General features: G+C 44.0%; 3 protein-coding genes across 3 annotated transcripts in view; all 3 read right to left on the bottom strand.

Moving 5' to 3' along the window:
- LOC143367708 (uncharacterized) overlaps window positions 1–10209 on the bottom strand; it is an 82396-nt gene extending 72187 nt beyond the window's left edge. Inside the window, exon 1 of the mRNA XM_076809809.1 lies at window positions 9992–10209. The gene's annotated coding sequence lies outside the window, so the exon portion shown is untranslated. The remainder of the gene's footprint in view (window positions 1–9991) is intronic.
- A 1983-nt stretch (window positions 10210–12192) lies between these two features.
- Window positions 12193–14893, bottom strand: LOC143368136 (uncharacterized). Its single transcript, XM_076810516.1, is given in 4 exon segments — window positions 12193–12463; window positions 12619–12943; window positions 13087–13386; window positions 14845–14893. Coding segments are annotated over 4 exon segments (945 nt in total).
- A 1905-nt stretch (window positions 14894–16798) lies between these two features.
- Window positions 16799–19534, bottom strand: LOC143367986 (uncharacterized). Its single transcript, XM_076810278.1, has 4 exons — window positions 19260–19534; window positions 18258–18604; window positions 17437–17860; window positions 16799–17225 (listed from the first exon to the last, which is right to left on the bottom strand). Exons 1-4 carry the CDS (start codon window positions 19532–19534, stop codon window positions 16799–16801), a joined length of 1473 nt encoding a protein of 490 aa, XP_076666393.1.
- Window positions 19535–27350: the final 7816 nt, after the last annotated feature.

The following is a 27350-nucleotide window of genomic DNA, read 5'->3' on the forward strand; positions in this document are numbered from 1 at the left end:
ATCCTCAGTGATGGAGGTAAACGAAAGTTTCACCATCCACCACGGGCGGTATCGTAAGCTTCATTAATTCCACGGTATACAGTTTTTCGCCGTGGCCTGTACACGTTGCAGATTAGACTTCTATCAGTGTCGATTAAGGGGAGGTTCCAGTCTAGAGCCCAAAAAAATAGGTGATAGTTAGGAATTAATTAAAGGAAAACTACTATATATAATTTAATGCGACTTTTTTCATTGTATTAAAGATGTTTTAAGCTACAGAAGTATATTTTTTGTTTTATAATTAATCATTGCAGACGGCACTGGGGAGTCGTTAAAGTCAAAGCGTCAAAAAATTTATCCAAATCGGTAGGACCTGTATCTCCAAAAGTTATTATCCAATTCGACTGAAACTTTTCTTATTTTGAAGAATATACTTCTGGCTAGAGGGAAACCGGTTCAAATTACAAAAATAACATTTTTTTTTAAAATAACGACACTTGAAGTTTGAAATCACTTCCCCCCTATATTTTTCGTCCTTTCAACACCTTTGAAAATTATAAATTTTTAATTTTTGTAATTTGTTCTAGTTCCTCCCCTAACCAGAAGTATATTCTTCAAAATAAAAAAAGTTTCAGTCAAATCGGATAATAATTTTTGGAGATACAGCGGCCACCGTTTGGAGAACACTGTTTCGAGAAAAACGCGTTTAAAGTTTTACGTGAGTGCCGAGTAGCCGGGTGTTACTCATGCATAAGCCGCTACTCAAATGCCTATAACTTCGGGAATTTTACGAATTTCAACAAATCCTTTTAAACACGTATTCCTAAAAGATTGAACATTCGAAAAATGAAATAAAAAAAAAATCGAAATTTAGACCGGAACGTCCCCTTAAGCCGCGATATTACCCCGATCACGGAACTAACTGGTTACGGGTTGATAGTAAAAGTTTCTTTGCTCAGACGGCGGAGCACACGGCGGCAAAAAATTCGTCGGCCGTTTCGTTTCTTTGCGTAATAATCACGGGTCGCAAAGCGTGTCTGGAACGTTGATTAAAAATCAAGCGAGTAGGATGAAATGAAGCGACTCGCTGCCTCCCTCTATCCACCTTCTAGTCTTTTACTTTCCATACCGGTACTATTAATTGCAAGCTTCCAGCCATTACACGTTCCTTTGGGTGGAAAAAATTCTTGCAGGCCTATTTCTCTCCTGAACGATCCCCGAGACGGCATCAAAGGGGTCGAAACTTCGAGGGGTAATTAAACTCAACCCACCAGCTCTCCGTCGCTAACAAATTGTACGTGTCGCTTAATTCCGCCCCCATCCTATAAATATGTAATCTCCCATCAAATTCAACGTCGCACCTCGAAGTCAACTCCTGTGAGGATGAAAGACGTCCATGATAAAGTCACAACGAACGTCACGTTCATAAATTAGATTCATAAAACACTGGTCGTCCATATTTATAAATATAACCCTCGATTGCACGATTAAATTGGATTAGTTACGCGCGAGATTAGATACGCGCGTATTGTCCCGTTGCAATTAAAGCAGCGGCTCTGCTCTAGCTCCGCTTTCAAATGTTCGAAAACCACCCTCTCTCTCTCATCTTCCTCCACGAGGCTCCTTATAAAGGGCTGTGCACTCGGCCGTGCGACCCCGTAGAAAGATATCGATTGATGGTCGTGTGTCGTTAAATACGGATACACGAGGGTCTGGGTTCGGTTCGGGGTTGATAAGCAGACAACGGCTCGTCAAAGTGGCTCCCAACATGCCGCCCGCTGCCTTTGAGTCTATGCTGCTCGAACAGCGTGCACCAACCCGATAGACTCTTGGCAATGGTTGTACAAGGTCATCGCCTCCCAAGGAACGTTGGCAGGACTCTATGTTATAATACGCCAATCCTGCTACCATCCACTTATTTTCCTCCGGAGCAAACATTCCGCGGAAGTTTCTATACCTGCTCTGCACTACCCCCTCTCCAACTTTGCACCGTCGTACGCCACTGTCGCCAATTCTGCGAAATCCTTTAAATCCTGCTGTACTTTCACAGGCGAGTTTAGCTTTCAACAGGAACGAGAAGTCCGACGGAAACCCCTTTTTAAATTGAACAAATGTTTCTTCAATGGGATGTGTAACTGTATGTGCACCTTGGTTCCTGACGCAACGCCTCTTATTGCATTCCCGCATTCCCTTTGCGAAATCTCGCCGGTCTAGCACGGGGACAAAGTTGGAGCCGCTTTGGGATTAGCCGAAGTCACCGAGTTCAAGATTTATAGGTCGTGGCAATTTGGAAAATTATACTCTGGGAAATAGTCTACCGGTGACCTAGACAATTCGATTCGCTGTTCCTTTCAGCGGTAATTGTGCGTACGTAGTTACGCGATACGAGGCTGAAGCGGGGAATCATAATGAATTGCGAAAGGCATCAATGACCGTTGATTTCGATGTTCAATAATTCTAGCAGATTATTCTTCCTTCTACAGTCATCTACCGCAGATTGGACTTAACGCCGCTTTTAATTGAATTTTCACGCCTACCAGCCTCTGATACTAATACCCTCGATACGATTTACGATATTCATTTAAATTCACGACCCACTAGCGAGCCCGATAAATTTCAAGGGACGTGGCCAGTGAATTACCACCCCGACATAAATTCACCTGTAAATTTAATACGGGGGCGAGTCTGAGCGGACGCGTGGACCAAACACGACCAGGGCAACTGATTTACGCAACAGCAAGGGTGCACGGGCGAGGATTAGAGTCGTAGAACGAAGGTTCGTGTCCTGTCTAAACTTTTTTCGACAAACCCACATCACCGCGGTGATAAAAAATGTTTAAAAATTGCGATTTCTGGCGAGAAAGCCACGCAAGGCTTCGGCTCGCGGCATTACGTGTGTAGGTTAGGGCGGAGCGGAATAATTAAATTTGAATTTTCAGTTGGCCTGAGTGCAGGATAGTTGTCCTTTGATTAACCAAACACAACTGTAAAAAAAATTTGGAAAAATATTCATGTCTGCAGGTTCATTTTTCTCCTAAAAATGATTATATGATTATATGACTATATAATTATATGATTATATGATTATATGATTATATGATTATATGATTATATGATTATATGATTATATGATTATATGATTATATGATTATATGATTATATGATTATATGATTATATGATTATATGATTATATGATTATATGATTATATGATTATATGATTATATGATTATGCGATTATGTGATTATGTGATTGTGTGATTATATGATTGTGTGATCATATGATTATGTGATTATATGATTATATGATTATATGATTATGTGATTATATGATTATATGATTATGTGATTATATGATTATGTGATTATATGATTATGTGATTATGTGATTATATGATTATGTGATTATATGATTATGTGATTATATGATTATGTGATTATATGATTATGTGATTATATGATTATGTGATTATATGATTATGTGATTATATGATTATGTGATTATATGATTATGTGATTATATGATTATGTGATTATATGATTATGTGATTATATGATTATATGATTATATGATTATATGATTATATGATTATATGATTATATGATTATATGATTATATGATTATATGATTATATGATTATATGATTATATGATTATATGATTATATGATTATATGATTATATGATTATATGATTATATGATTATATGATTATATGATTATATGATTATATGATTATATGATTATATGATTATATGATTATATGATTATATGATTATATGATTATATGATTATATGATTATATGATTATATGATTATATGATTATATGATTATATGATTATATCATCATTTTTAGGAGAAAAATGAACATGCAAATTTTTTTACAGTTGTGTTTGGTTAATCAAAAGACAACTATCCTGCACCCAGGCCAACTGAAAATTCAAATTTAAATTTTCGCCCATATAGTATCGCTTCGTCCTAATGCGTAGGTACACCTACAGCTGTCGCCTGATTTACAAAATTTGTATGGCGTCGTTCGTTTCATAGGAGGGAACGCGCGTCTCTTCTCCCGCGCGGTCGCTGTTATGGTTGTTGTTTAAATATCACGACGAATGAATTAGCTCCAATGATGCGGCGCCGATTCGCCCCGCGGTGAAAACAAAGTTTCATCCCCACTGTTCGGATCCGCGCCGTTTACCACGGGCCGCTGAAGCTAATTTCTAGATCGCGACGAAGTCAACGCCCAACCAACCCGCCCGTGAACTTACGTCGGTTCCGACCCGAAGTTTCCAACTGTTTCGCCCTTCGTCGCAGCCAACTTCCTACTTTGCGATTCGCTGCAATTCTTGGGCGGATTCAACGCATGATGATACATTGTCCTCCGCGGAGGTGGCGTTAGGGCTACCGAATTTCCGTCTCCACAGGAAAGCATTGGCTTCGTTTACTTTCCTCTGCTTTCCTCGAGTTTCTTACCGTCTTATCTTTCGGTCCGATGTTTCCTGTTTGCCACGAAATGTTTGCACTGCTGTCAAGTTTCAAATTACACCGAGATTGCTTCTATTCTTTCGTCGAGGATGATCATTTCGTACATAAGAGCGTAAATTCAGGCTGCCTTTTCCATCTAAACGTTTCTGTGCAACGTTTAGAATACCCACTTTCGATGGCTGTTGACAGCTTCATTGATTACTTGCAGTTCTCCAAAAAATCTTTCCACTGAATCCCAGTAATCTGTTGGATGCTCGCTAAACCTATCACGGTAATCGAAACAAACCGAGCGCTTTCCTCGAGGATTCTCTCCATAGATTTCTGGATAGCCGACGGAGATAAGCGTGGATAGGAAGTTTCTTTCAATGGAAAACAGCGGGAGGTTCTAAAGCACGCGAGCTCGCCGCACGTGTCAATGTCTTCGAATCGAACAATCGAAGGGCACACGAGCCTGCACCGAACCACCGGCGATGTCTGGCTTAGCCGAAAAATCCTTGACCGCCCATGAGAACGATTCCCGGCTGCTCTCTGACTCCGAAACTCACGGAAAGCGAGGGATAATTTCGTTTTTCCACGCCCGAGTCGTCAAACCCTCGCGAGCAACTTTTCGAGAGAGCTTTCCAACTTCGTGCCCACTACTCACCCCATTTTCGATCCGCGCAATCATCTGCCCCCCCTTATTTGCCATCTCTGCCTCTCCACGAGGCAAACGAGCACACCGAAGAGCACCGAAGTATCGCCGATTTTCGTATTTGTACACGCGAATCTCGCGTGCGGTGGGGGTCGTTCGGTTTCAGTAGCTGCACGCGCTGCCTGCACACGCGTGTGACCCGCGCCCGTCGCAGTCACCGTCACCCCCGTCAGCCTTCGGCAAGAACGACACGCCGATAAGAGCCGACTTCTCTTATTACTTCCCTAGCGAGAAATCACCCCGGTTGAATGCAGCCCCCCCTCTATTCAAAGTTCCCCCGCGGGTGGCACAATATCTTCCGAATGAAACATATCGGCGCGTGATGGGAACGATTGCGAATGCACATGCAATTTGTGCAACTCTCGCCCTCGCTGTTTCCGGTGTAGGCGCGGACGCTCCCCGACGACACGTGTTCACCCTCGACGCACGAGCGAGCGCGACATAGGGCTCCAATTGCCCGGCTGGGGGAGAAAATTCATGTCTCGATATCAGACCACCCTTTCTTAAGTAAATTACTATTTATTGGAGTAAATCTCCCTGGGCGACCGGGTTGTCACGGAAAGGTCTTGCCTCACAATGGGATAGAGAAAGTAAATGGATAGAATAAACAGTTTCGAGATATACGTCTGTCTGGGGGTGAGTTCACCCGACAGTCGATGTAGAGAAGAGATGCTATAAAAGGGGCCATTTTGTGTAGCGTACATTTCTGACTATGTCATTATAGGTATTTAAAAAAACAAGTACATTAATAGAAAGCGTGTTTATTTCCCTTCAATAAAAGTATATTGCAGATTCATAAATTGTAATAGAAAATAACAAAATCTTCGATTCTCAAATAAGTGGGAAATGTCCCTTTCACGACCAGGTGGTTTTAAATGGGACACGTTAATAAAAATACACTTATTAAGTATTACAATTATAATTGTAAATCTTAACGATACAAAGCAATGGAATCTATGAACAAATTTACTCTTTGTACTATAAATCATCAATATTTTTTATTATCTTCATAGGGTGTGACTTATCGTTAATGCTTTAGCAGCTTCTTTAGTTATAAAGTAATATTTTTTATAAAATTTATGTCTTGCAGACTATGTTCAACATAGGAATACGTACCCGCAACCGTGGTAAATATAAGTACGTATATAAGAAAAACTATAAAATAGTTAAATAATAAAATAGTTTAGAATTAAATTCTACTTGAACAAAAATGAGATCAATTGCACTAAAAATAGGTAGGTTCGTTTTCATATTGCAGATTAAAGATTTTATTATTAATTTTTGACGATAAAGTTTGTCGCTTTGAATAGTCACTTTATTAATTCTTAAATTTGAAACGATACGTCATCAACTAATAATTGATCATTTAAAACAATGCCATCTATGTATCGGATGATACACTAATAACTTTAGAGTTATGTGTATGAGAGGGATAGCCACGGACCATTTAAGACTTCTTATGCTGTCCCATTTAAGACTATAAGTGAGTTTAATATAAAATAATCTCAAAACAATGAAAATAATCAATTAAGCATACCTGTTAAGGATTCTCCTTTCAATTGACTACAGGCTATTTTAATGATATAACACTTTAACACTTTGTACGTATCTGGATCTCAGAAATCGACAAAGAAAACCAACTAAAATTTGTCTTTTACTGCCGAAAAACATAAACCGCAGATTACTACTCTGGTGAGACTGCAGTGATGTTTACGTCACATGACTGGGCACTAGCGTTGACATAAACAGGAAAATAACTCGCATGTGTAATATCCTATTACTAATAGGGCGGAGCGATACTATATAGGCGAAAACAACTATTCTGCACCCAGGCCACCTGAAAATTCAAATTTAAATTTTCGCCTATATAGGTAGTATCGCTCCGCCCTAATGTGTGATGCGTTTAGAATTTTGGCAATTCGATTTGCCCGCTTTAAAACCTGTCCCTTTTATAGCACCTCTCCTCTCTACCTACCCATCCATTTCGTTCGCTTGAAACAGTTATTTCTGTGTTAATATGAACAAAAGAAATCATAAAAATGACCCTATTTCCCGACCTGTCAAAGGTATGTAACCCCTGAAATAAGTGTCTGATATAGTCTGTGCAGTGGTGGCGAAGCAAAAGTTTCAAAGCGATATTGATAGGTATATGTATAAATAGGCTTTACATATCGCGTTGGTACGAGTAGTGTAGTTTAAGGAACTTCCTCTTTACATGTCACCGTTAAACTTTCTTTTTGCCGCCGTTGCAACTTTGTTACTATAATTAACATCGCTTTAGCCGCTACGAACATAATAAATCTATTCAGTTGCTTGCAGCGTGCGTACATGTTAAACAAGGAAACGGTCTTCTGTTATTAATGCACCCGCTCAAGCTTTTCCACCTATCACCCTGAATTCACGTTTTTACGGTCGAACCTATTTCGAACATGCTTCGTGACTGGTGCGAGCGTTATCAATATCGTTGGTGAATGAGACTTATACACGTACGTTTAAAAGCGTTGGCACACTGTGACGAGATTATGAAAAATGTGCCATGTAAATCGAACACAGAGCCTTTCAAAGCGTATTTCGTTCATGAAGCATAATAAAGTGTATAGATTAATATTGATTAAAAAAATGAACATGTATAATGAAACCTCATTCGAGTTTGATAACGTTAAGGGCGCCGTATTATGAAGAACTAACAATTTAGCTGATGATGAGATAATAATAATAAGCCAGACTAACACTCAACCTAAAGCTACGAAGCACGTAAGAACACAATCTAAATCTTTCCTTTAGCAGAGGCGCCATCGGAACATTCTCAATGTAACGACCCTTGCCCGTCGAAACTTTGATCCTCGAACCCCTGGCGATGATCTTCCCCCGTGAAATTACACCGTTCGCGCACACTCTGCACGTACGTATGTACATATGTGTATCCACGCCGTGCTCTTAAACTCCGGGACATTATTCTTCAGGCAACGCGTCCCACGCTCGGCGCTATCTTTTAAAATGCACTTTCTCTGTGAAGATAAGTGGCAGGTGGCTGCGGTATAAGACGGGGCTCGGGGATAAAATGTTATGGCAAAAAGGAGGACTGGCTGGCGGCGTGCATGTGTACGTATAATGGTTATGCAACTTTCGGTCTGAAACAGTGCATCGTGCACGCTTCCTTCTTCCAGCGGTTTCTCGTATCTAATCCACGTTTAATAATGTAGAAGCAGTATCAAGTAGAGCATCGATAGAATCTTGTTCTTATCTCCGCGCGCGATGAATTTAAAATAGCCCACGCTTGCCTCGATTTCCATCGACAGGAGATAATCCAACGTCGATCGCCACAAGGAAGGCTTATGATATAAGCTGGAACATAATTCGAGGGGAGCTTTCAGCATTTAACACAACGATCTTCGCGATTCACTAATACGCCGCTCGCCGGAGGATTCGACAAGGTTGCACAATTATTAACGACCAGCCAAAGGGGAGGGAGCAACGTCTGGCGTCGGTGACGTAACCCCTCGGGAGATTTCTGAGCCTAGACAGAGGGGTGGATTTCATTGCATATTTTAATTGTCGCCGCAAGGAGCGCTTAATGACTAAACATGATAGGTCGTGGAAGGAAGGGGAACGAGTGGTCGATAGTCAAATCTGCGGAATGCATTACAAATTTTCACGCTTCGAATGTCCGAAGTTGTTGGACCCGAGATAATTCGTCCCGCGAAGACGATTCTGAGGGAATACACTCGAGCATTGGACTTTCGATTGAATCCAGTTCTGGCGTGCGTTCATTGAACCAAGGTCGACGCAGTTCAATAGAAGTAACCAATTTACGGAAGGGACGCGGATGGGATTAGGTATCGGATTTTATTCCGCTGAACGCGATATGGTTCGCGGAGGAGAATATACGAGGGCAAATTTTCTTCTGTTGTTCGTCGTGCTTTAGCAACGCCGGGTACGCCTGCACTTATCAGATCCACGAGAAAACGGATGAAAGAAAATCGTCTGGAAAATAAGGGCTCACGGGTGGGATGGAATGTATTGGGACGAGTAACAGTGAGCGCCGGATTACGAGAAAGGCGAGCCAGAGCTGATAGAGGTAGGAATATTTTCCGGCTGATGATCATTGAATTAACGAGAGGGTGTAGAAATACCTAACGCTGAATCTCGTGTGTTCCTTTTCGGATTTTGCTGAGGTATTTTCTAACGAGTATGTAATTCAGAATTTCATGCCGGATGAAGTTTAAGTATGCAGAGACCATTGTGGGGTTACTTCTTCAATTCTGTACACATGTCTGCTATCCTCATTTCACCCCTAATCCTCACCTATGGTATCACAGCGATAAGCAGTTTTTTTCTGCTGATCTTGGAAACAGTTGTAAGAACTGGGTAGGTGGTTAATTCGCGAAGAGAGATTGATTAAAATTCTTTCCCTAATTATAATAGTAATTACGGAGGCACGGATCAATAAACTTCTTCCGCTGCTTTCAGTGGTAATCCATGCAGATGAATTGATAAATTACTCTGTTAATATTCTCACGACACTGTCAGGCGAACGTTTTATGATTATTACAAACTGCAATTAAATTGAAATATTAAATGAGTGAATCGAATAGAAATATATAACACTACTTCAATAACTATCCAAGAATACGTGATATGGTAGACACAGAATCTGCTCATTAGACCACTCAGAACGCCATGAAATCATATCCCCGTTTCAACCCCATTAAAAACGTCCAAAATAAATTCAGATATACCAAAACCTTAGCTATAATCACACATCGAGCGCTTTTAAATTATCAAAGGAAACTTGACAGACAAAAGAGGCATGCTGTGAAAAATAGTTTCAAACTTACCGGCGAGGACTGTGGAACCGTTCACTGACGCCGGCACTCTGAGGTTCAAGGACGGTCGAAGGGGTGGTCGTAGGAAAAACGGGCAAGAAAATCCTCCCTTCACTTCACAGTCTTTGTGCAGATCACAGTTTACGGTGGATCCACAGGGAAGGTGCACGGAAAGAACGTCTCCAACGTCTCGCTAGTGGCCTAACGTTTGCGATGTGATACGTCGCGACGCCGCGTGTCGACTGAGGCCGACGCTTTTCCTTCCCTAGAATCGAGCCGGAGGGTGGGGAGCGGGTGCGTCTGCCGACACTGGACGCCACGGTTCCCCACAAGACGACGTGTACTCCCACGCCCAGCCAGGCGCAGTCTACCCCTTCTATACGCTCCCCGCTGGCGCGAATTTGAATCCACGTGGTGCGCAATCGTCGGGGCCGGTCGTCGCTCGCGACGTCGGCCGTCGAATGGGCTTGGTACGAATGCGCTCCCGACTTCACGTTTTTTCTGATGGTGAGGAAACCGCGGCGGAGATTTTGTTTCGCAACAGTGGTTCATGCTTTCCTCGCGGGGGTGGCTATTCCAGCACTGCAAGTTTACGAGAAACAATTGGCAAAAATGGTTGCCTCTTCCTCTTTTTACGGGGCGTTTCATTTCGCGTGCATTGGTACCGCATTACCTCTCAGGCTCGGCTCTTCTAAAGAAATTTATATTAAGCCGCTTCCCCGAAGGGCTAAACGGTTACGGTAATATCGTAAAATTTGGAACGTGGCGGATCAGAGCTTGTTAAAAGACGGCGGAGCAGAAGTTTCTTTGATCGAGACACCGGGCTATGGTGGCACAGTGTGGCAAACAACGAACCGGGAAACGTGGTTGCGCCCGTCGTCGACGGTGCAGTCGACGATCGATCGGTGCACACCACGCTCAGCAACGAACGAGGATAATACGGTGCAAGAGAATCCGGGGAGGTGAACGAAGATGTAACGTGAGAACGAGAGGGCGAGGGGGGTGAATTGGGGTGAGTGGGAGGCGGATGTAGAGGAAGAGACTGGGATCCACAGGGGGAGAAGGGGAGGGTGGGAAGCTAGAGGATCGAATGGAACAGCGGTCGTAAATTTTGTAGATGGAGTTCACGGGCTGGTGAAGGTCAAGTGCTTGGCCACGGCTGCAGCTGACTGGGTGGTGGTTTTCGGGATGCTTGGACCGGCGTGCTGGCTCTGGCGCTGGTAAATAGCATGTTTTTCGTGTAATTTCCCCGAGTGCTTCCCTGAACTGCACTACTCGTGCGTTCGTCGATGGAAAGGATATAATAATGGGGTTGCTGAAGCAGCAGGGGTGAGTCAACAGTCTGGGAATACATTTTGCTGGGAATAAATTTTTAGCTCCGCATAGATAACTTTCAATCGTAATGCTTAACGGTGACAATAAACTTTGTTAGACCACCAAATGCTTATTCGGATTATCATTCATCTTCCCTTCTCTCTGTGGTCCTCGTTAACGGCAGAAGTTCTGGTTACGTCACTTGTGAAATTTATCTCCCTCCTTCGTGATCTTGCTGATATTTCATTACCGTTCGTAAAGCATGCTTCTGATAGATCCGCAGAATGCTTACGTAGATGCTAATAGAAGCTACCAAACTGTATATGCATATTTCGACCAATATTGTGATTTATAGCGCATCGATACGAGAGAATCTGATAAATCGCACCGCGTGCCGAACAACAAGAGATTGCTTTCATAATTTCGATCGCGTCTCAAGTGACAAAAATGATATTTACCGTTCGCCACGGTTTACCCCGCAAAATCCTTGGACTCTATTTGCAATAACACATGTGACGTGTACCACCTCGACCCGATATACATAAATATCGTCCTTGCCTTTATTTTTAAATAATTTCACACCTGCGGTGAAAATTGATTCGAGGAATCAACACTTACCACTCAAGCGACGCAAACAATATTATAACATAGTTGCGATCCAATCGGGGCTTGAGAATGTGGCACTATTACGGTACTATTGGTTTATTGTCAGGGAAGCATGTATCGGATAATGTACACTCGCCATGACCACGTTCCAATCGGAAATCAAGGATTCTCACGGGACAATTTATAATTAGCTAGTGCGACAATATTTCCGATCACTTTCCTAAGAAGACAGAATTATTCCGACGCGTTTGAAATCCTTCAGGAACAACACAATCAATTTGATATGTCCGCCACTATGATTTGGTTGTCTCGTCTCTCTTCTTCCCCTCCTCTTCATCGCTTTCGTCCTCGTCCACGGACACATCCGACCCGTCTTCGCCCCTCTTCGCCGTCGTTTTCTCACCGTCCGATTCATTCAATCGTTCATTACCTTCGCCTCCGTCTGCAGTCTCGGGATTGTCCCCCTTGTCATCCTGCTTTTCGCTGAACTCGTAATCGATCTCGTTCTCCACTATCTCATCCGCATTTGCAGAGCTGCAATCGTATATTGGAAAGCATTACTTGCTTCGATAGCCATTTCCTATTTGCATAACATATCTCGAGGATGAAACCGAAGGACAAGCTCTTCTTCTTAATCTCGGAACTCTGATGTAGCAAAATCTGACACCCTCAAGATTTCAGGATCTTGCGCCCACAAATACATCGCTTATTTTAATCACCTGCTTCGCCTGCGAGACCTCGTTCTTCGCTTCCCTGACCCACTCCTCGATGTCCTTCGCCTCCTGCGGCTCCGCCTCCGTCTTCGTCTGCTGGCATCCTGCACTTCGTAATCTTCGAATCTAATCGGTGTTCGCTGGGGACTTCTGTCCCGGTCTGGGGACACCGCTCTATCCGGGCTTCGTGCTTTGCCGGCATAATTGTCGTCGCTCATAAGATCCGACGATACGCGGAGAACTTTGTACGCAGCGTCCTTTGGGATCAGGTAACCGGACTCCACGCCAAAGTCCAGGGCTTTCTGGATGTATTTCTTCATTTTCTTAAGCCCTGCGAGGTAAGCGAAAGCTGTTGCAATAAACGTTACTCTAAGCTCGATTGCGGCCAGCCGAGCTGCTGAATACTCCACAAAATGTAAGCGCAAGTAAGAATTAGAATTTATATTCTTCGCAGAAGTGACCCACGTATCTAACCTTCACTTTCGCTACACTTGCGCACGCAGGCTGACGGAGCCTGGTTTTTAAATGTCTGTCGCCGCGTGGCGCGGCGGATCTTGGAATTTCTGCCCGAGTCCTTCCGTGTGTTGACCATGCTTCTGCCGTAGGTGCTCCGGGAATCCAGGGAATTCAAAACTTCGCCGCGGCGTTTCTGTCGCTTGCAAAAGGAGCACTTCGTGTCGCAGGCATGCCGCGCGCTCCCTCTACCCTCTCTGTTCCCCAGGCTGAGGAACTTGTACAGCAGCTCGGGGATGTTTGGCTTACGACGGCGGGGCTCTGAAACGCGACTTCGCATCAACCGAACGGAAGGTCCTTCCTAACGTCGAACTTCTTTTCCCGCGTATAGTGACGAGTTCCTCGATCACTTTACGTGTAGAGCTTTAATGTGTCGCTCGGCATGGCTCAAATAAGAAAATAAATCTGACTGAGAAATAAAACTTCTACCCTGCGGTGGCTGAAACGGCCGAGCTGTCTTTAAGAAATTCGCGCTTATGAAAAGTCATGGGAGGAGGAGTGAACGGGATTCCTCGCCTCGAGGCGTCCGTTGCAAATATTGAAGCAAGCTCGACATCGGGGTTCGAAGAAACCAGTAAAGCTGGTATGGTAAAACGTGCAGTGCTGGGGCGTGGGTGTCGCAGGCTAAATATAGACAGAAAAAGAAAGATATCCAGACTACAAACGGATGGTTCCGTAGAGTTTGTTAACAATCGAGAAGTCGGTCAATAGCGTTTTAACGACGAGTCCTTGGCGGGAGTGTTACATCCGGGAAACTTCCACCCTAATTCCAACTATACTGGCCGTCGTTTCGTTTCAGGGGAGAATTAAAAAAGGTCTTTCAATCGCGTCATTTTCCGAAAGAGTGACCCCAGAAATAGCCCCTCTTTGGGTCCCACGATTTTGGAACGGAATTTTGTGCCAAATGATAGCTTATGATGAGACATCAATTGAAGGGACAATTAGTTTCTGAGATATGAGAGGTGAAAGAATTGAAAATTCATTAACGCGTCACCACATACGCTTCGATGTATAGACTTTTATGTCACTCCGATAATTTAAACAATTATTTCCAAGGGTTTTGCTGACTGCTAATAACGAATTTTAACTTAGATTATCAAAATTCACGAAAAAAATCAAGAAATATAAATGTCTGTGTAGTGGGTGCGTTTTTAATATATCGTCCACAATGTTGAATTGGCCATTTGATTTTTTTTTCTCGTGAATTTTGAAAATCTAAGTTCAAATTCGTTATTAGCAGTCAGCAAAACCCCTGGAAATAATTGTTTAAATTATCGGAGTGACATAAAAGTCTATACATCAAAGCGTATCGGCTGACGCATTAATGAATTTTGCTTCTTTCACCTCTCATATCTCAGAAACTAATTGTCACCTCAACTTGAAAATTTCTCAGGATTGATGTCTCATCATAAGCTACCATTTGGCACAAAATTCAGTTCCAAAATCGTGGGACCAAAAGGGGCTAAAGAAGGCTTCATTTTGGGGTCACTCTTTAATTAGCTTTAGATGAGTGGACACCTTACGATTATTCCTTTTCGTTTCTTTCTTTAATTATAATATATATTGTTTCGTTTATTATTCTGTCAGAGAAAACAGCGATGCTCGAGGACACGCGCGCGAGATTGCATACGAATGTCGCGACGGAGACGCGATGGGAATTCGTCAAGGCGGAATCAAAAATTCATGTCTCTCAACTCATTTTCGAGACGGATCACTCACTCGACTTGCGATGGCTTCGCGCGGGAGGACGTTTCTTTACAGGGGCCATTTTGTGCTTACAGTTCGATCCGGAATAGGTATCTCCGGGATCCTCGGCGCTCTCTCCGCGAACGACCAGAGTTTCAGAGGGGCTCGTCGGTTGTTCCAAATGCTTGTTGGTTCTCTAATCGATCGCGACGCGAAATTTTGTCTACGATTTTCCAGGACATTGATAAAAGGAAGAGAGACACGACCCGCGATGCCAATCTGCCGTTGTCTTCTTCCTTTTTTTTTGTTTCTCCTAAAACAACGACTCCTCGTTTTCCCGAGAACGTCTCTTCGTTTCTCTTTTCATTTCTTGCCAAGTAGGCGTTGCTTTCGCCATCTTCCTTTCTATTTTATCGCCCGAAGTTGGCGGAATTTTCCGCGGACCGAGCTGGCCTGAATCCATAGAGTCATGACTCTATAAGGTGTGCTCTCTGAGCGGCTCATTTTCGTCTTTTAGTGCGCATTCCCAATTTCCGCCGTATTAAAATATGTATGTATATGAATGCATATGCAAGTGTACGGACGCATATCGAAATGTTCACAAATTCATTCTGTCCTATTGGTTGACAATTGTAGGCAACCGGCATTTAGGCAACGGCCTATGATGTGCGATGAGGCCCATACAGTGACTCGCATTAATATTCGGACACTTTTTAAAATCGCATAACTTTCTTAGAATTGGTCCTAACAACTTGAGTTTTTTTGAGAAGCTAGAAGGATTAGTTTGCTAACTGACGCGTTTCGTCGTTTTGAAAAAAAAATGTATTTGGTCGGAATAGCGAAAAGAATAGTAAAGGTCGATTTTTAAACTTTTTTCGCTGATTTCGGGAATTTTCTTTTCGCTATTCCAACCAAATACATTTTCTTCAAAACGACGAAACGCGTCAGTTAGCAAACTAATCCTTCTAGCTTCTCAAAAAAACTCAAGTTGTTTGGACCAATTCTAAAAAAGTTATGCGATTTTAAAAAGTGTCCGAATATTAATGCGAGCTACTGTGTGTCCCTTTATGAGGAGTTCGGAAGACAGAGACCGCGGAGGGTCGGCGTAGCCGTGGTGGCAAACGCGACTGATCAGCACGCGGACGGCTCGGGTTCGATTCCCGACGCCCCGTGGCTCTCTTTTTCCGACTCCTACACAATCGAATATGAAGGATCTTGGGAAGAGCACGTTATTGGTTAATTTAAAAAAGGTGCGCAAGAGCACACCTTTTACATCCCCTTACATCAATGCTTAGAGTATATCTTTCTCTTTCTACTCCGCTGTTTACATTTTCGCCCGTTGCATGCTTCCTCCATGTTTATATGCTCTAAGCCTGAATCAAACGTAACCATGTAGTATCGAACACGGTGTAATACAACACCGTGGTATCGAATATCCTCACACTCGCACAACTTCGCTCAGAAGGAAAGGCACCAACTACTTTCCGGCTGCACCATATTAAATTCAATTAAGTAAGAATGATTATTACATCTTCCTACAACAGAAAGATGCTTTTCATCCCCCAATTTACATTATCCCCCAGAACCATTTCTGCTCTATTCTATCTAAAAGTGGCACCGTTGTTACAATAGAGCCCTTCCTCGTCCTTCGAACTTTCCCAAACACGAAACTCAATAGAAACGGCTTCCGTGTCGCAAAACCATGTCAATGACGCCAATTACGGAGTGATGTGACTGCTAAAAATTCACGAGGTCGGTTACTAGTACTCCGAAGTCGTTATCATTGACTCGTACTACTAGAACATCGTCCATATCGACTTGCATTTCGATCTAACGATCATAAGAGTGTTATAAAGCTTACTATAGGGATCTTTATTTCACGGTGATTCAAATAATTTCACCTATAATTCTAAATACTCTCGAAATACACAGGGTGTACATTTTTACGAAATACAGTAAAAGCATGAGATACAAAAGGATGCAGTTATTAAATGCTGTTCGGAACTACGTTGTTATCGTTCATTTCCTCGATGCTGGGGGGCTCCAAGTTTTCTTGCACTTCTCTAGCAGAATTTCTTGGCCATTCGTTGTCCTCTCCAGGTAAGACCTCTCGACCACGAGACGTCGATTTTCGTCGCTCTACCTCGGCCCCTTGATTGACTTCATTCTTGTTGGACTGCGCGCTGTCTTCGTCGCTCGAATCTCGAGGGTTCATCCCGCCGTTATCCTTCCCAACTTTCCGCACGAACGGAGATTTCGTCGTTCGATCCTTGAGATTCTCTTTCCTTTGGACCGCTTCCTTTCCACGTCTATTTCGCGGTGATCTTCCTCTCACTTCTTCTCTCTTCCGTCTGCCTACCTGTTCTTCGCTCTTCTTCGGCAGAGCCGAAACCTTGCAATGCATCACTTTGCCTCTGGAAATGCGCAATTAAAAGGAAACTAACAAATCACGTTCCATTAAACCTAGTTACTTAGCAAATCTATCCTACATCACTCCCTTCTACGCGCGAAAATCGAAGGACACGTTACGTTACACATGCAATAACTACGACGCCGCGAAGTTTTTCGCATAAAATAATCGATGAAATATAAGTGAAGGGTCTCAGGGTTAAATTATCCACTAACTTTTCCTTCGTCGTCGCAGTATTTGCCTTCTTGGTCCCTGCTTTACGACCTCGGTGCACAGCACTCTTCTTCCTATCGATCCTTTCTGTCGCATTCGAGTCCGCGCGAGGTTTCCTCGATGCAGAAGTCTTCCTTCGTTTCCGTGGAACCACCGGTTCAGGCGTCACTTCGCGACGAGGCTTCCTCTTCGTGGCCAGCGGAGGTGTTCCTCGACGGCGTTCTTTGCGGCCGTCGAACGGGTCTTCATCCTCGCCCTTTCGAGCCCTTCGACGTTTCTTGCGCGACTCCGCGTTGCTCCTGCTCGTTTCCGCCAACGTCGGGGACACACGGATCAGTTGACCTTGCGGGTCCGCGGGGATTAAGTAACCGGACTTCACGCCGAACGAGAGTGCCTTGCGTATGTACTTTTTGGCTTGACGTTTGCCTGCAACAGAATGACGGAATTGAATGCAACGAAACCTCGTCCACAGGTTCGTCGTTTCAAGTTCCTGAAATTAATACTGTCTTCAAGAACTATACCTATCGTTACCACAATCGAAATACCCCTAAGGAAATATTCCTTTGAAACGTGAAAATGGGGGAAGTCGATCCAAATATGTTTAATAAAATTCCAGGCTTTCGATCATGGGTAAGAAAATATCGCGACGCAGTTTCAGCAAGCCAGAGATGACATTCAAAAGCCTGAAGGAGTACGGCTGAGGGAATCTGTATCGGGATTCCTCGAGTGGGAAGAAGGAACTCGTCTATTGCTGCGTGGCTGACTATTTTCGCGTCGAATCCCTTAGAGAAAGTGGACCCGCTGAACGATAAGTGCGCCGTACCTTCCTCGATACCAGCCTTGATGTAATTGTTGATGATCTGCACGAGGGATTTCTTTTTTAAGAGCGCTCTGGTGTTATCGATCGAGTTGGCGAGCGTGATCGGTTCCACGGAGACATTCGATACGCTACTGTTCTCGGAGCCCGAGCTATTTGTGGCCTCCAGCACCCTCGACATGTTCTCCATGGACGTTGTCACGGATTGTGTGCACCCCGACCCGTCGATGGACACCGAGGTTTCACGAAGGGACGCGGTGTCGTATGAGGGTTCGCGGTGATTCTGGTATTTCCGCATCTTCTCTCGGAATTCAGCCGTGCCTCTGGACCCTCTGCCACCTGAAGGAACGTCTCTTGTCATCGAACGTAATCGAAAGCAGTAGTGTTACTTAAAACGTGGACGTTATTAGTTTCTCAGACGGCACGCGCGGGGATCTCAGATTAAAAGGAATTATCTAAAATATTTTTTCACTCCAGACATATCTGTAATTTAAAATGAAGTTGTTTGAACTGGATCTATGTTTCCTAGTAATTAAGGTGTCTCGAAGTGCGAAAAGTTAGCACACGGTGAACGTGAAGTTTCCATAGCAGACGGTGATTCCTGGAAACCTGTAATTAGAGAAACTGTATGATGCGCGACGAACAAGGAGGACCCCGAGGAAGCCTGGAAATCAATTTCACTTCACCGAATTGACCCGCGGCAAGGTCGAATAGGACGTTTTTACTCCAAATGACTTCCCCTGTGCATTATGTGGCGCTCTAATAAAGCAATTTAATTTTCCTCCCCGTCTCCAACGAGCGTATAAAGCATTTTAGTCGTGAAAGTGACTTTAACCACTTCGTAGATTGAAATTCTTTCGCGATGACAATTTCCGCCCCCCAAGCGACGCGGGCGAGGAACTTTTGGCGTTAGGGGGTGAATCAATGCGTTGGCGACTATCGTTAATGCCGGTGCTACATTTCCATCGAAAGCAAGCGCCTCCGTAGCGAAGCTAATCGTCGCTTTACATTCCCCCAAGAGTGGTAGGTGTCGTGCAACCGATTCGAAGGAGAAACGTTCTAATCGACGCCGGCTTCAGTCCCGTCCCGTAAATCGGGCCGACTTGGTTATGTTCGTCACCGTTCAACAATCTGTAGACCAATTCCGGTACATTGATAGGACTATGGGCCTGCACTCGACGCGGAAGGACTGGCCGTTTACGATGTTGTCGATGGAGGTAGCGCGCGTTTATTATTCCTTCCTTCCCGGTCCAGCCTCTCGTCTTCCTTTCCGGTGGCGACATTATTCGATAATAGAGGTCCTCTTTCCTTCCCGTGGGGAGTTTCTTGCTGAAACAGCGGAGTCTCGGTCGGCGACGAAAAAATGAACGTCCGCTTTTCGGCATGCGTTTCGTGATTGTGTTACGACTAGCTTTACTACTTGGCTTCGCCTGAAATATAGATTCTGATTTTATGAATATATAAATTTTTTATTTTTATTTTTTGGTGAAAATGATCGCGTTCATCTGGATTAGTCAGATATAACGAGCTGAGGCACTCTTCGTGATCCCAGAGTTTATCGTTCGAAAGTTTTTAGGCGACAGACAAACACACGGACGTATAGAAGCTTTCTGCTTTATATATTAAGATTAAGGTGCCGTTTTATTTTTGTTATGGTCCGAATCACGGTGTAATAGACAGGTGTTCCGAGGCAGCACCTTTACCCCAGCGATTTTGTGTGACGATTTCTGTGTGGTTCATCTGGTCGTTGCGAGAGGCGCCGTGATAAGAAATACATGTATGCATGCATTTATGTGATTGTAGTAGGGTGAAGGACCCAATTACTGTCACCTTAAGCTATTTTACTTAAAATAACGAGTATATAAAGAATAGTACATAATCTATAGCATAGATTATAGGTTGAATTACATAATTCTTTTTTTTGTATGACTTTACAACGTTTATTTGTTCGTTATTTTAAGTAAAATAGCTTAAGGTGACAGTAATTGGTTTGGTGTCAGTAATTGGGTCCTTTACCCTAGTAGAGCTTTTAGTCGTATTTTGCGCAAACAGTCAGCTTTTTCTCCTCGAGCGCCAATCTAGCGGCCGCCAGAAGAACGAGGACGAAAAAGTCACACATTCTGAACAGGAGTCAAAAAAGCTGTCACCGTGGGTCCGAATTGATCGAAGCGTCCTAGTAAACAGACGGACGCTAATGAAACTACTGTGCTTCGTAAAAAAAAGTTGTACCGAGGTGACACCTCTAGGTATTCTGTGTGGACGAATTTTATTTTAATGCGTACGCACACATTCCAAGGCCCAGTAAGACGGCACCCTTTAGCGCTCACACTTTTTCTTCGATGCGAAACGTGTCGACGAAGAGGGCCGGTATCGATCTGCAGAATTTCGAAATAGTCGCTGCGCCAACCTTGAGTTCCGCAATTATTGTAGTGTTGGATGCAAGAACGGTCTCAGGACACTCAAGCTCTTTTTGCATAGAACGCATAATTAGATTCCTCATTCTTTTCTACGTAAGGTCGCTAAATTTCACTGCCGCATCTTTGAAATTGACAGAGCTATGGTAAATTTTGTGAATCCATGTAAACCAACTGCCCCTAACTCATATTTAACTCAAACATACGTCAACCTGAACATGACACAATCTATGACTATTTTTATGACTATATTTTTTTCTATTCTATATTCTTTTCAAATGCAAATATGAAAAAAGTAATAAAAAAATCTTAAAAAACAACTTTTTTAGAAGGGCCCGAGGAGGCTATAATTAAAATTAATTTCACTGATTAATTTACTACATAATTCCAATTGCAATAATACAACTACTTGCAAAGAAGATGTATCCAATTTTTAAATATTAGAAACAGTTTTACAACTTCACTATGTATAAAAAATATCTAACTTCGTAATGTTTGCAGATACTTTTCCCAATTCTAACTTTTGGCACTGAGACCCTTCTTGCATCCAATAGTACAATTCTGTAAACCCGTGTCAAGTTTCAAAACTCCGATTCTATTACTATCCGGCTTGATAATCGACAAGTCTTCTAATTCAGTGACTCGTTACCAGCACACGCAACGTCTCATTGATCCATCGTTACCAACCATTATCAGCTCAAAACCCAATGAAACCAATTTTCGCGCGAGGCCTTCTTACTTCTTACCAAAGAATTTTGGCGTATCCCGCTTAACAGGTGTTGCGGACGTTTCTCTGGAGGCGTCGCTATGCCAGGGGCACGGTGGACGTCAGATTTATTGTTGTTTGATCGCTGTTGAAGCGGAGTTCGCCGAGTTGGCAGCTGCCCGAAACCACGGCCGAGAGATCGCCACTCGTACACCACCCTTTGCTATGTAGACCCCGGTCTCTGTATCGATCACCGTGACCGAGGATGTCGTTCCACGGACGGGAAACTTTCGAGCGTCGTCCTTGACTTTGCGGAAACCACCCTCCTCCACGAATTCGGTGTTCTTTTCGCTCCGCTGGCCACCGCGGAGATCCGCGGCCCTGTGAATGGCTCTCCGGTGGGATTATCGCGGATTTCCGTTTCGTTCGAGCGGCTAGCAGCGCGGACCGGTTCGATAAAACTTAGCTCGTAGGACTGGCTGCATCCTCCAGTTCTCCAATTCTGGCTCAACGAGCTGGTTGTCAGCGGCTTTGACGCTGACCAGTGTTCGAAAACTCTTTGGAAATATTCGGAATTCGTATTTCAAGTCAGCTTCCTCCCTGCTGTTTATAGTTGCCTACTTTGGGAGTTCAGTTCGTGAGTTTCTTTCTCGTAGGCGGTGGGAGTCCAAGCAATCCATTCCAGTTCATCAATTAAATAGAATCACGAATCTTCAGTTTGTTTAAAGTTTCAAATGGCCAGTGGTAAAGTCACTGTGTTGCCAGCCTTGCTGAATGCTTGTACGATATTTTCTGTTATATTTTCACTGCGACCCGGTGTAGGTACATCTTCCCAAGAACAGATTCTCTTTGTGTTCTCGGTCCCTTTTCTCGCAGAGGTAAATGGATCTGAACCCTACTTCCGCGTCGCTGGTCCATTATTCTGATGCTCGAAGGGTTAACGCAGAGGCCTCGAAGAAAGCGTTTTAAAAGGCGTAAGCTGATGATCATCCCCCATTAGGCGAGAATCACGAAACCCTATATCTACCTGAAATGTCTCGAATTGTACGTCAGCGACGTCGAAGGGCGAGCTCTTCGCCAACCTTGAGTCTACTCTGCCGTTATACCCACCATTCCGAAAGCCGACCGATTCGGAGAGCGACCATTCGAGGATCTAACGTGCAGCCCGAAGGACAGGTGGCAATAGACACGAAAGTTTGTCGTGATCGTGGTGAAAGCAATGTACCGTGGTAATGTCCTCCTCGGCTGTTGGAAGAAATCGTAAACTCGGGCACTGCAGGTGAAGAACGACAAACTAAAGGGAGCGTCGAAGCACCGAAGAACCCTCGGGGGAGGCTTTTCTTTCCCCCCCCCCCCCCGCTGAAAGGCATTAAACTGAGGTAACGGTTCTTTCTTAAGGTCGTTGCTTGCGTCTGGAAAGTTGTAAAAACAGGTCAAGCATCGGGGAATCATTTAATGCGGCGTCACTTAATGTTAACGATTAAACAGGGACACCGCTGCGGTTCATTTACACAAGAAGCACCCCGGCATGAATGAACAATTGTTCCATCGTTCTGCACAAACAGCTGGATGGATATCTAGCTGATGCCGAATTTGATAGATTGCACGGTGACACAACCGTTCGTTATTTGCTTGTTTGCGACATGAATGGGAGTAGATAGGATTCGAACGAACTCGGTAGGGGAGACCGGGACAAAGGGAAACTCGGGGTAAAATGAGCTTTCTTAATTTATTGTTCAACGGTAGAATATATTTACAAATTTTGGTGGCGTAGTAAATGTGCGTAATACCACAATGATAATTATGCACATTCAGATATCGGAAAATGAAAATTCATTTAAAAAATTAAAAATGAAGTTTTAGAGACTTCCAATTGGGTTTCTTGTCAATTTAGCTTTTTCGATAAATGAGTCTTAAATGTGTTGTTTTAACTCCAATTTTTTTCTGCGTGTTTATAACAAGCTTATACACATACATGTACACACGTTTGGGAAAACATTAATCCTAACATTATAAAATAATTAATTTTCCACCGAGTACACATTCGGGGCAAAGTGACCGGGGTAAACTGAGCTGCAAAAAAAGATGCGCGAGTGATGTGCGCAATAACTTAACCTGTCAGCTAGCTGGGAAACCACACGGCGTGATGGAACAGAATCTAAGCTCAAAAAAATGAAAAATCTGCCACAGTTTTTGACAACCACGGTTTTAAAAAAAAACAGAAACTGACTTGCTACACACGTCATAATTACTTATATCCTTACTTAAAACTCGTATTTTATTTCAGCTCACTTTACCCCAGATAGTAGCTCACTTTACCCCATATATGGGGTGAAGTGGTCGTTTTGTAATTTTCTTTTCAAGTTGAATTTTAATATACTCTGAGTTTATTTTAAGTATTGCTATTCGTCATTTATCAATAGTAACGTTCATATTATATTATATATCTATTTCCACACATTTTTATCGAAAGGGTAAAATTTTATTCGACTTCAAACTTTTTCCACGTCACTTTCCGGTCTCCCCTATTCGGAACAAACGGAAATTTATCAAATCCGAACACGTACGTCCTGAACGTAACCATCTCTCCTCGATTAAGTTTTTTTCAAACACCCCGAAGCATCGGCACTCACCAAAACGGATATCGAATTTTTATTCAGCGACATCGCTCGGCGCCGGGCCGCGCGCATTTGAATCACAAAGATCCCCCTCGGCTGCTGCAAAATGCAACGGAAAAGCGAAGCCAGCGCGGGTTAATTCACGGCCTGTGCACACCCTATCAAGCCGCGCTGATTTATTGCACACTTGTGGCACGAACTTGCCTCAAGATTCAAGGACAGCCTCGATACATGGGACGTGGAGTCAAGTTCAATTACTCTTCGATCCTGAACGACCGTCGCCGAGACGAGGGAGGGCTGTCTCGATCTGATAGCTTTATTGCCCGCTGGAAAGTGTACGCAAAGGAATCGAGTAGGCGATACCTTGTCGGGAATAATTCAGCGTGTCGTCGATGCGTCACATCTGCGCGCTCGTGGCGGGGGTGGACGACTGGAACCGAAGAAAGAGGAAAAGAAATTTCTGAACTCTGACGACCCTTGAAGCTCCAATTTCAGAAATTGGCTTCATTGAAATGGAGGTTCGACATTGCTAGTCCGCGGCGTCCGCAGACGCTTCGCTGATCAAGTACAGCACGAACGACTGGGATGGTCGGTGGTAAAGTAAGGACGAATTAATGCGTCATCGTGGACTTTATCTGCCAGGGTGGTGTAATAAAGCTAGGTCGAAGTTTGGGGCCAGGGTGCCATTAGGCAGAGGAAAAGTGAACGTAATGACAGGAGCGTCTACGCGGGAACGTCGTTAACCGCCGATCGCAATTACAGCCTCCCATTTAATTACGCGAAAGATGTTTGTAAGTGTTGCGGGCCCGCAGCGTTTTACCTCGTTACGTGCAGCGCCGGAATAGGATATCGCAAGCCGACGTCTAAATTACAGGCTGGCGACCGTGTTCTTCCTTGCAACTGGGTATTTCTTAATTAGTTCACTGTTTCAACGAATAATCTAACGATCGGCCGTGGGCGCAATCTCGGCCGTAGACTCGCGACTGCTGCAGCGCTTGGGGGTGGTTTTCTGATCAAATGCAAAGTGTATTTGCTTATATTTGCGGTAACGAATTCACGCGCGGATGTATGTCCTCCCCTTTTTCGTTCGCAGAACCTTAAACGAGGGAGCACGTGCAATCAAGTTTGTACGCCCCCTGCCCTTCGTGTAGTATTCATTGATTTCCCGCTATCGAAGAATTTCAGTAACCGCAGAACGTACGGCAGCCCTCTATTTCCTGCAAATACGTTCCTCCTTCCGCGACTGCATTTGTGGAGCGATATTCCATGCATGTGCTTCTTAAAACAATTCATCCCAGAAAGCATAATTCTGTCCACGCGGTGGCAGGAAACCAGAGGCTGCGAATGTGATTAATACTACCCTCAGTAATTTCCACGGTTCACACAAACTCGTCGCAGTAATTCAGTAATATACTGAAGCATATATCATATAGGTAGACTAAACGTAATAAACTTGAAATGTTTACGTCCAGCCGAACGTGGAATCGGGTTTCCGATGTACACAATTAGCTTTTAAATTTTCAATAACAAGTATGTGTTTACGTTGCAGATTTTCTGTCACAGAAAAACCCTGGTGCGTAGCGGCCAAGCTTTCGTATCGAAAATTTAAGTCCGGAATCAATTGCATCTCATTAAAAGTTCTCCCGAGGAATCCCTGGCTATTTCCTCATCAACGTACGCCCGCTGGAAATTGCGAGCCGGCTTTAAGAAAAACTTCATTTGCATGTCAGTGACATGGCCGCGTTATAAGCCAGCCTTTTTCCCCCTGAATGAATTCCCCGTTACGTTAGCTGATCTTCTTGCTGCGGGAAAGAGAGACTGCCACGCCCTTTTTGTGGCACACATAAAAGCTTGACACCGACGCTTTGATGTAGCCTCGCTGCGCGAAGAAACGAAAGACACCTGGAGACAGCGGGCATCGATAAGCCGGGGATCCACCGAGAGGCTAAGCTCAGCTATGCTATGCGATGCTATGTTTTAGCTTAGCTTTCGGTGGAAACGGTTCCATAAAAATGTATTCGAGTTAATTTTTTTAAAACGTAGCATGGCATAGTATAACATCCCATAGCATAGCTTAACTTCCCGGTGGATTCCCGGCCACAGGCAGTTTTCCGGTGTCTTTTGTTATTCTAAAGACGAAGAAACGAGCGCTTGACTTTAGAGCTTCAGCATTTCCGATTTATTTAACCGGAGATGGGGCTGCAGACTCTAATTAGCAGACGGAAAATTTGAAGCTCCCTTTCAATTCTTTGATGACGATTGAAACGTTGTAAATTCATGAGATCGGAGCTTTCCAGATGGAGACTGGAGCCTATGAGCCTTGCAGACTGGAGACCCCTGAGAGTCTTTAGATCGCATGGCTCTTCAAAGTGAATGCAAAGTTCAGATAACTGCCCAAGGAACTTTCATTGGAGACTTCGGTTCGCTAAACATTTCATCAGACACGCCTCCATTCTGTGCAGAAGTTTGTGCACAAAATTCACGACGGAACGTGTGAAACAGTTCGTCGGGATTTCGACGAAATTTGTATCGCGCAGCTACGTAGGTACGTGCCGCTCTCAGCTTTCGTTAACCGAATTTCCACTTTCGACACGCCGGTCCGTGAAACGTTTCGAAATGCTTTTCATACACCAGAAGGACGCACCGACGTCTGTGATCCACTGGACGGGCAGCGTTCACTCGAATCGCGGGAAAAGCGACGCTGGACAGCCGCGTAGAAGGAGAATTTTAAATAATGCCAAGGTTCCGCGGAGCGTCGCTTTTCAACGGAGCGGGAGAACTGAAATTTAATAAGATTTCGAGTTATGCGGAGACGCTGCAGCTGCTATCCAAAGAAAAAAAAAGGGGGAGAAGAAGAAGCGCCCTGCTCGCAGCAGCTTCGCGGGTGAGAAGTGTTTCAAAATAAACGATCGCGAGAGAAACGTCTGCTCAAAGAAGCGGAGTCCTTGAAGAGGAGTCGACGAACGGCGCGGCCTCGGGAGCGTGTTCGTCTCGTTTTTATCGCCGCATGGATTCCCCGGGAACTGTCGAGCAAAGTGCACGGAAAGTACGAGGATAAAGGAACACTTTTAATTTTACACCCTCCGCAAACCCGAACGAAAAATACAGCCGTGCAAAAGTCTCTGCGCGCTCATTGATTAATCGAATATCGATTCCTCAGCCAGGGCACAGTAGTCGCCGGAGTCACTCCATCGACATCGAATTTTAATCGCCGTCTAAGTGTCCGAGCCGATTACCCAGCCAGTCAAAGGGGAATCGTCGTTTGCTTTCATTATTCCCTTTAATTAACGAAGAAAAATGTCAGCGGGGCAGAGAGGAGGGCGCGTAGGACAGGGGTGTAGGTGCAGCGTATTCGGAGCTT

Source organism: Andrena cerasifolii, chromosome 4 (genome assembly GCF_050908995.1).
Source record: "Andrena cerasifolii isolate SP2316 chromosome 4, iyAndCera1_principal, whole genome shotgun sequence".
NCBI classification, from domain to species: domain Eukaryota; kingdom Metazoa; phylum Arthropoda; class Insecta; order Hymenoptera; family Andrenidae; genus Andrena; species Andrena cerasifolii.

What these genes read in the sequence shown, in the direction of transcription:
- LOC143367986 (XM_076810278.1), bottom strand. Translation starts at nt 19,534, where the DNA reads ATGTCGCCACCGGAAAGGAAGACGAGAGGCTGGACCGGGAAGGAAGGA. An exon ending in CCTACCACTCTTGGGGGAAT is followed by an intron (nt 18,605 to 19,259) that starts GTAAAGCGACGA and finishes TTCGATGACAAG; the next exon opens with AGACGTTCCTTCAGGTGGCA. An exon ending in ACTGCGACGACGAAGGAAAA is followed by an intron (nt 17,226 to 17,436) that starts GTTAGTGGATAA and finishes GCGCATTTCCAG; the next exon opens with AGGCAAAGTGATGCATTGCA.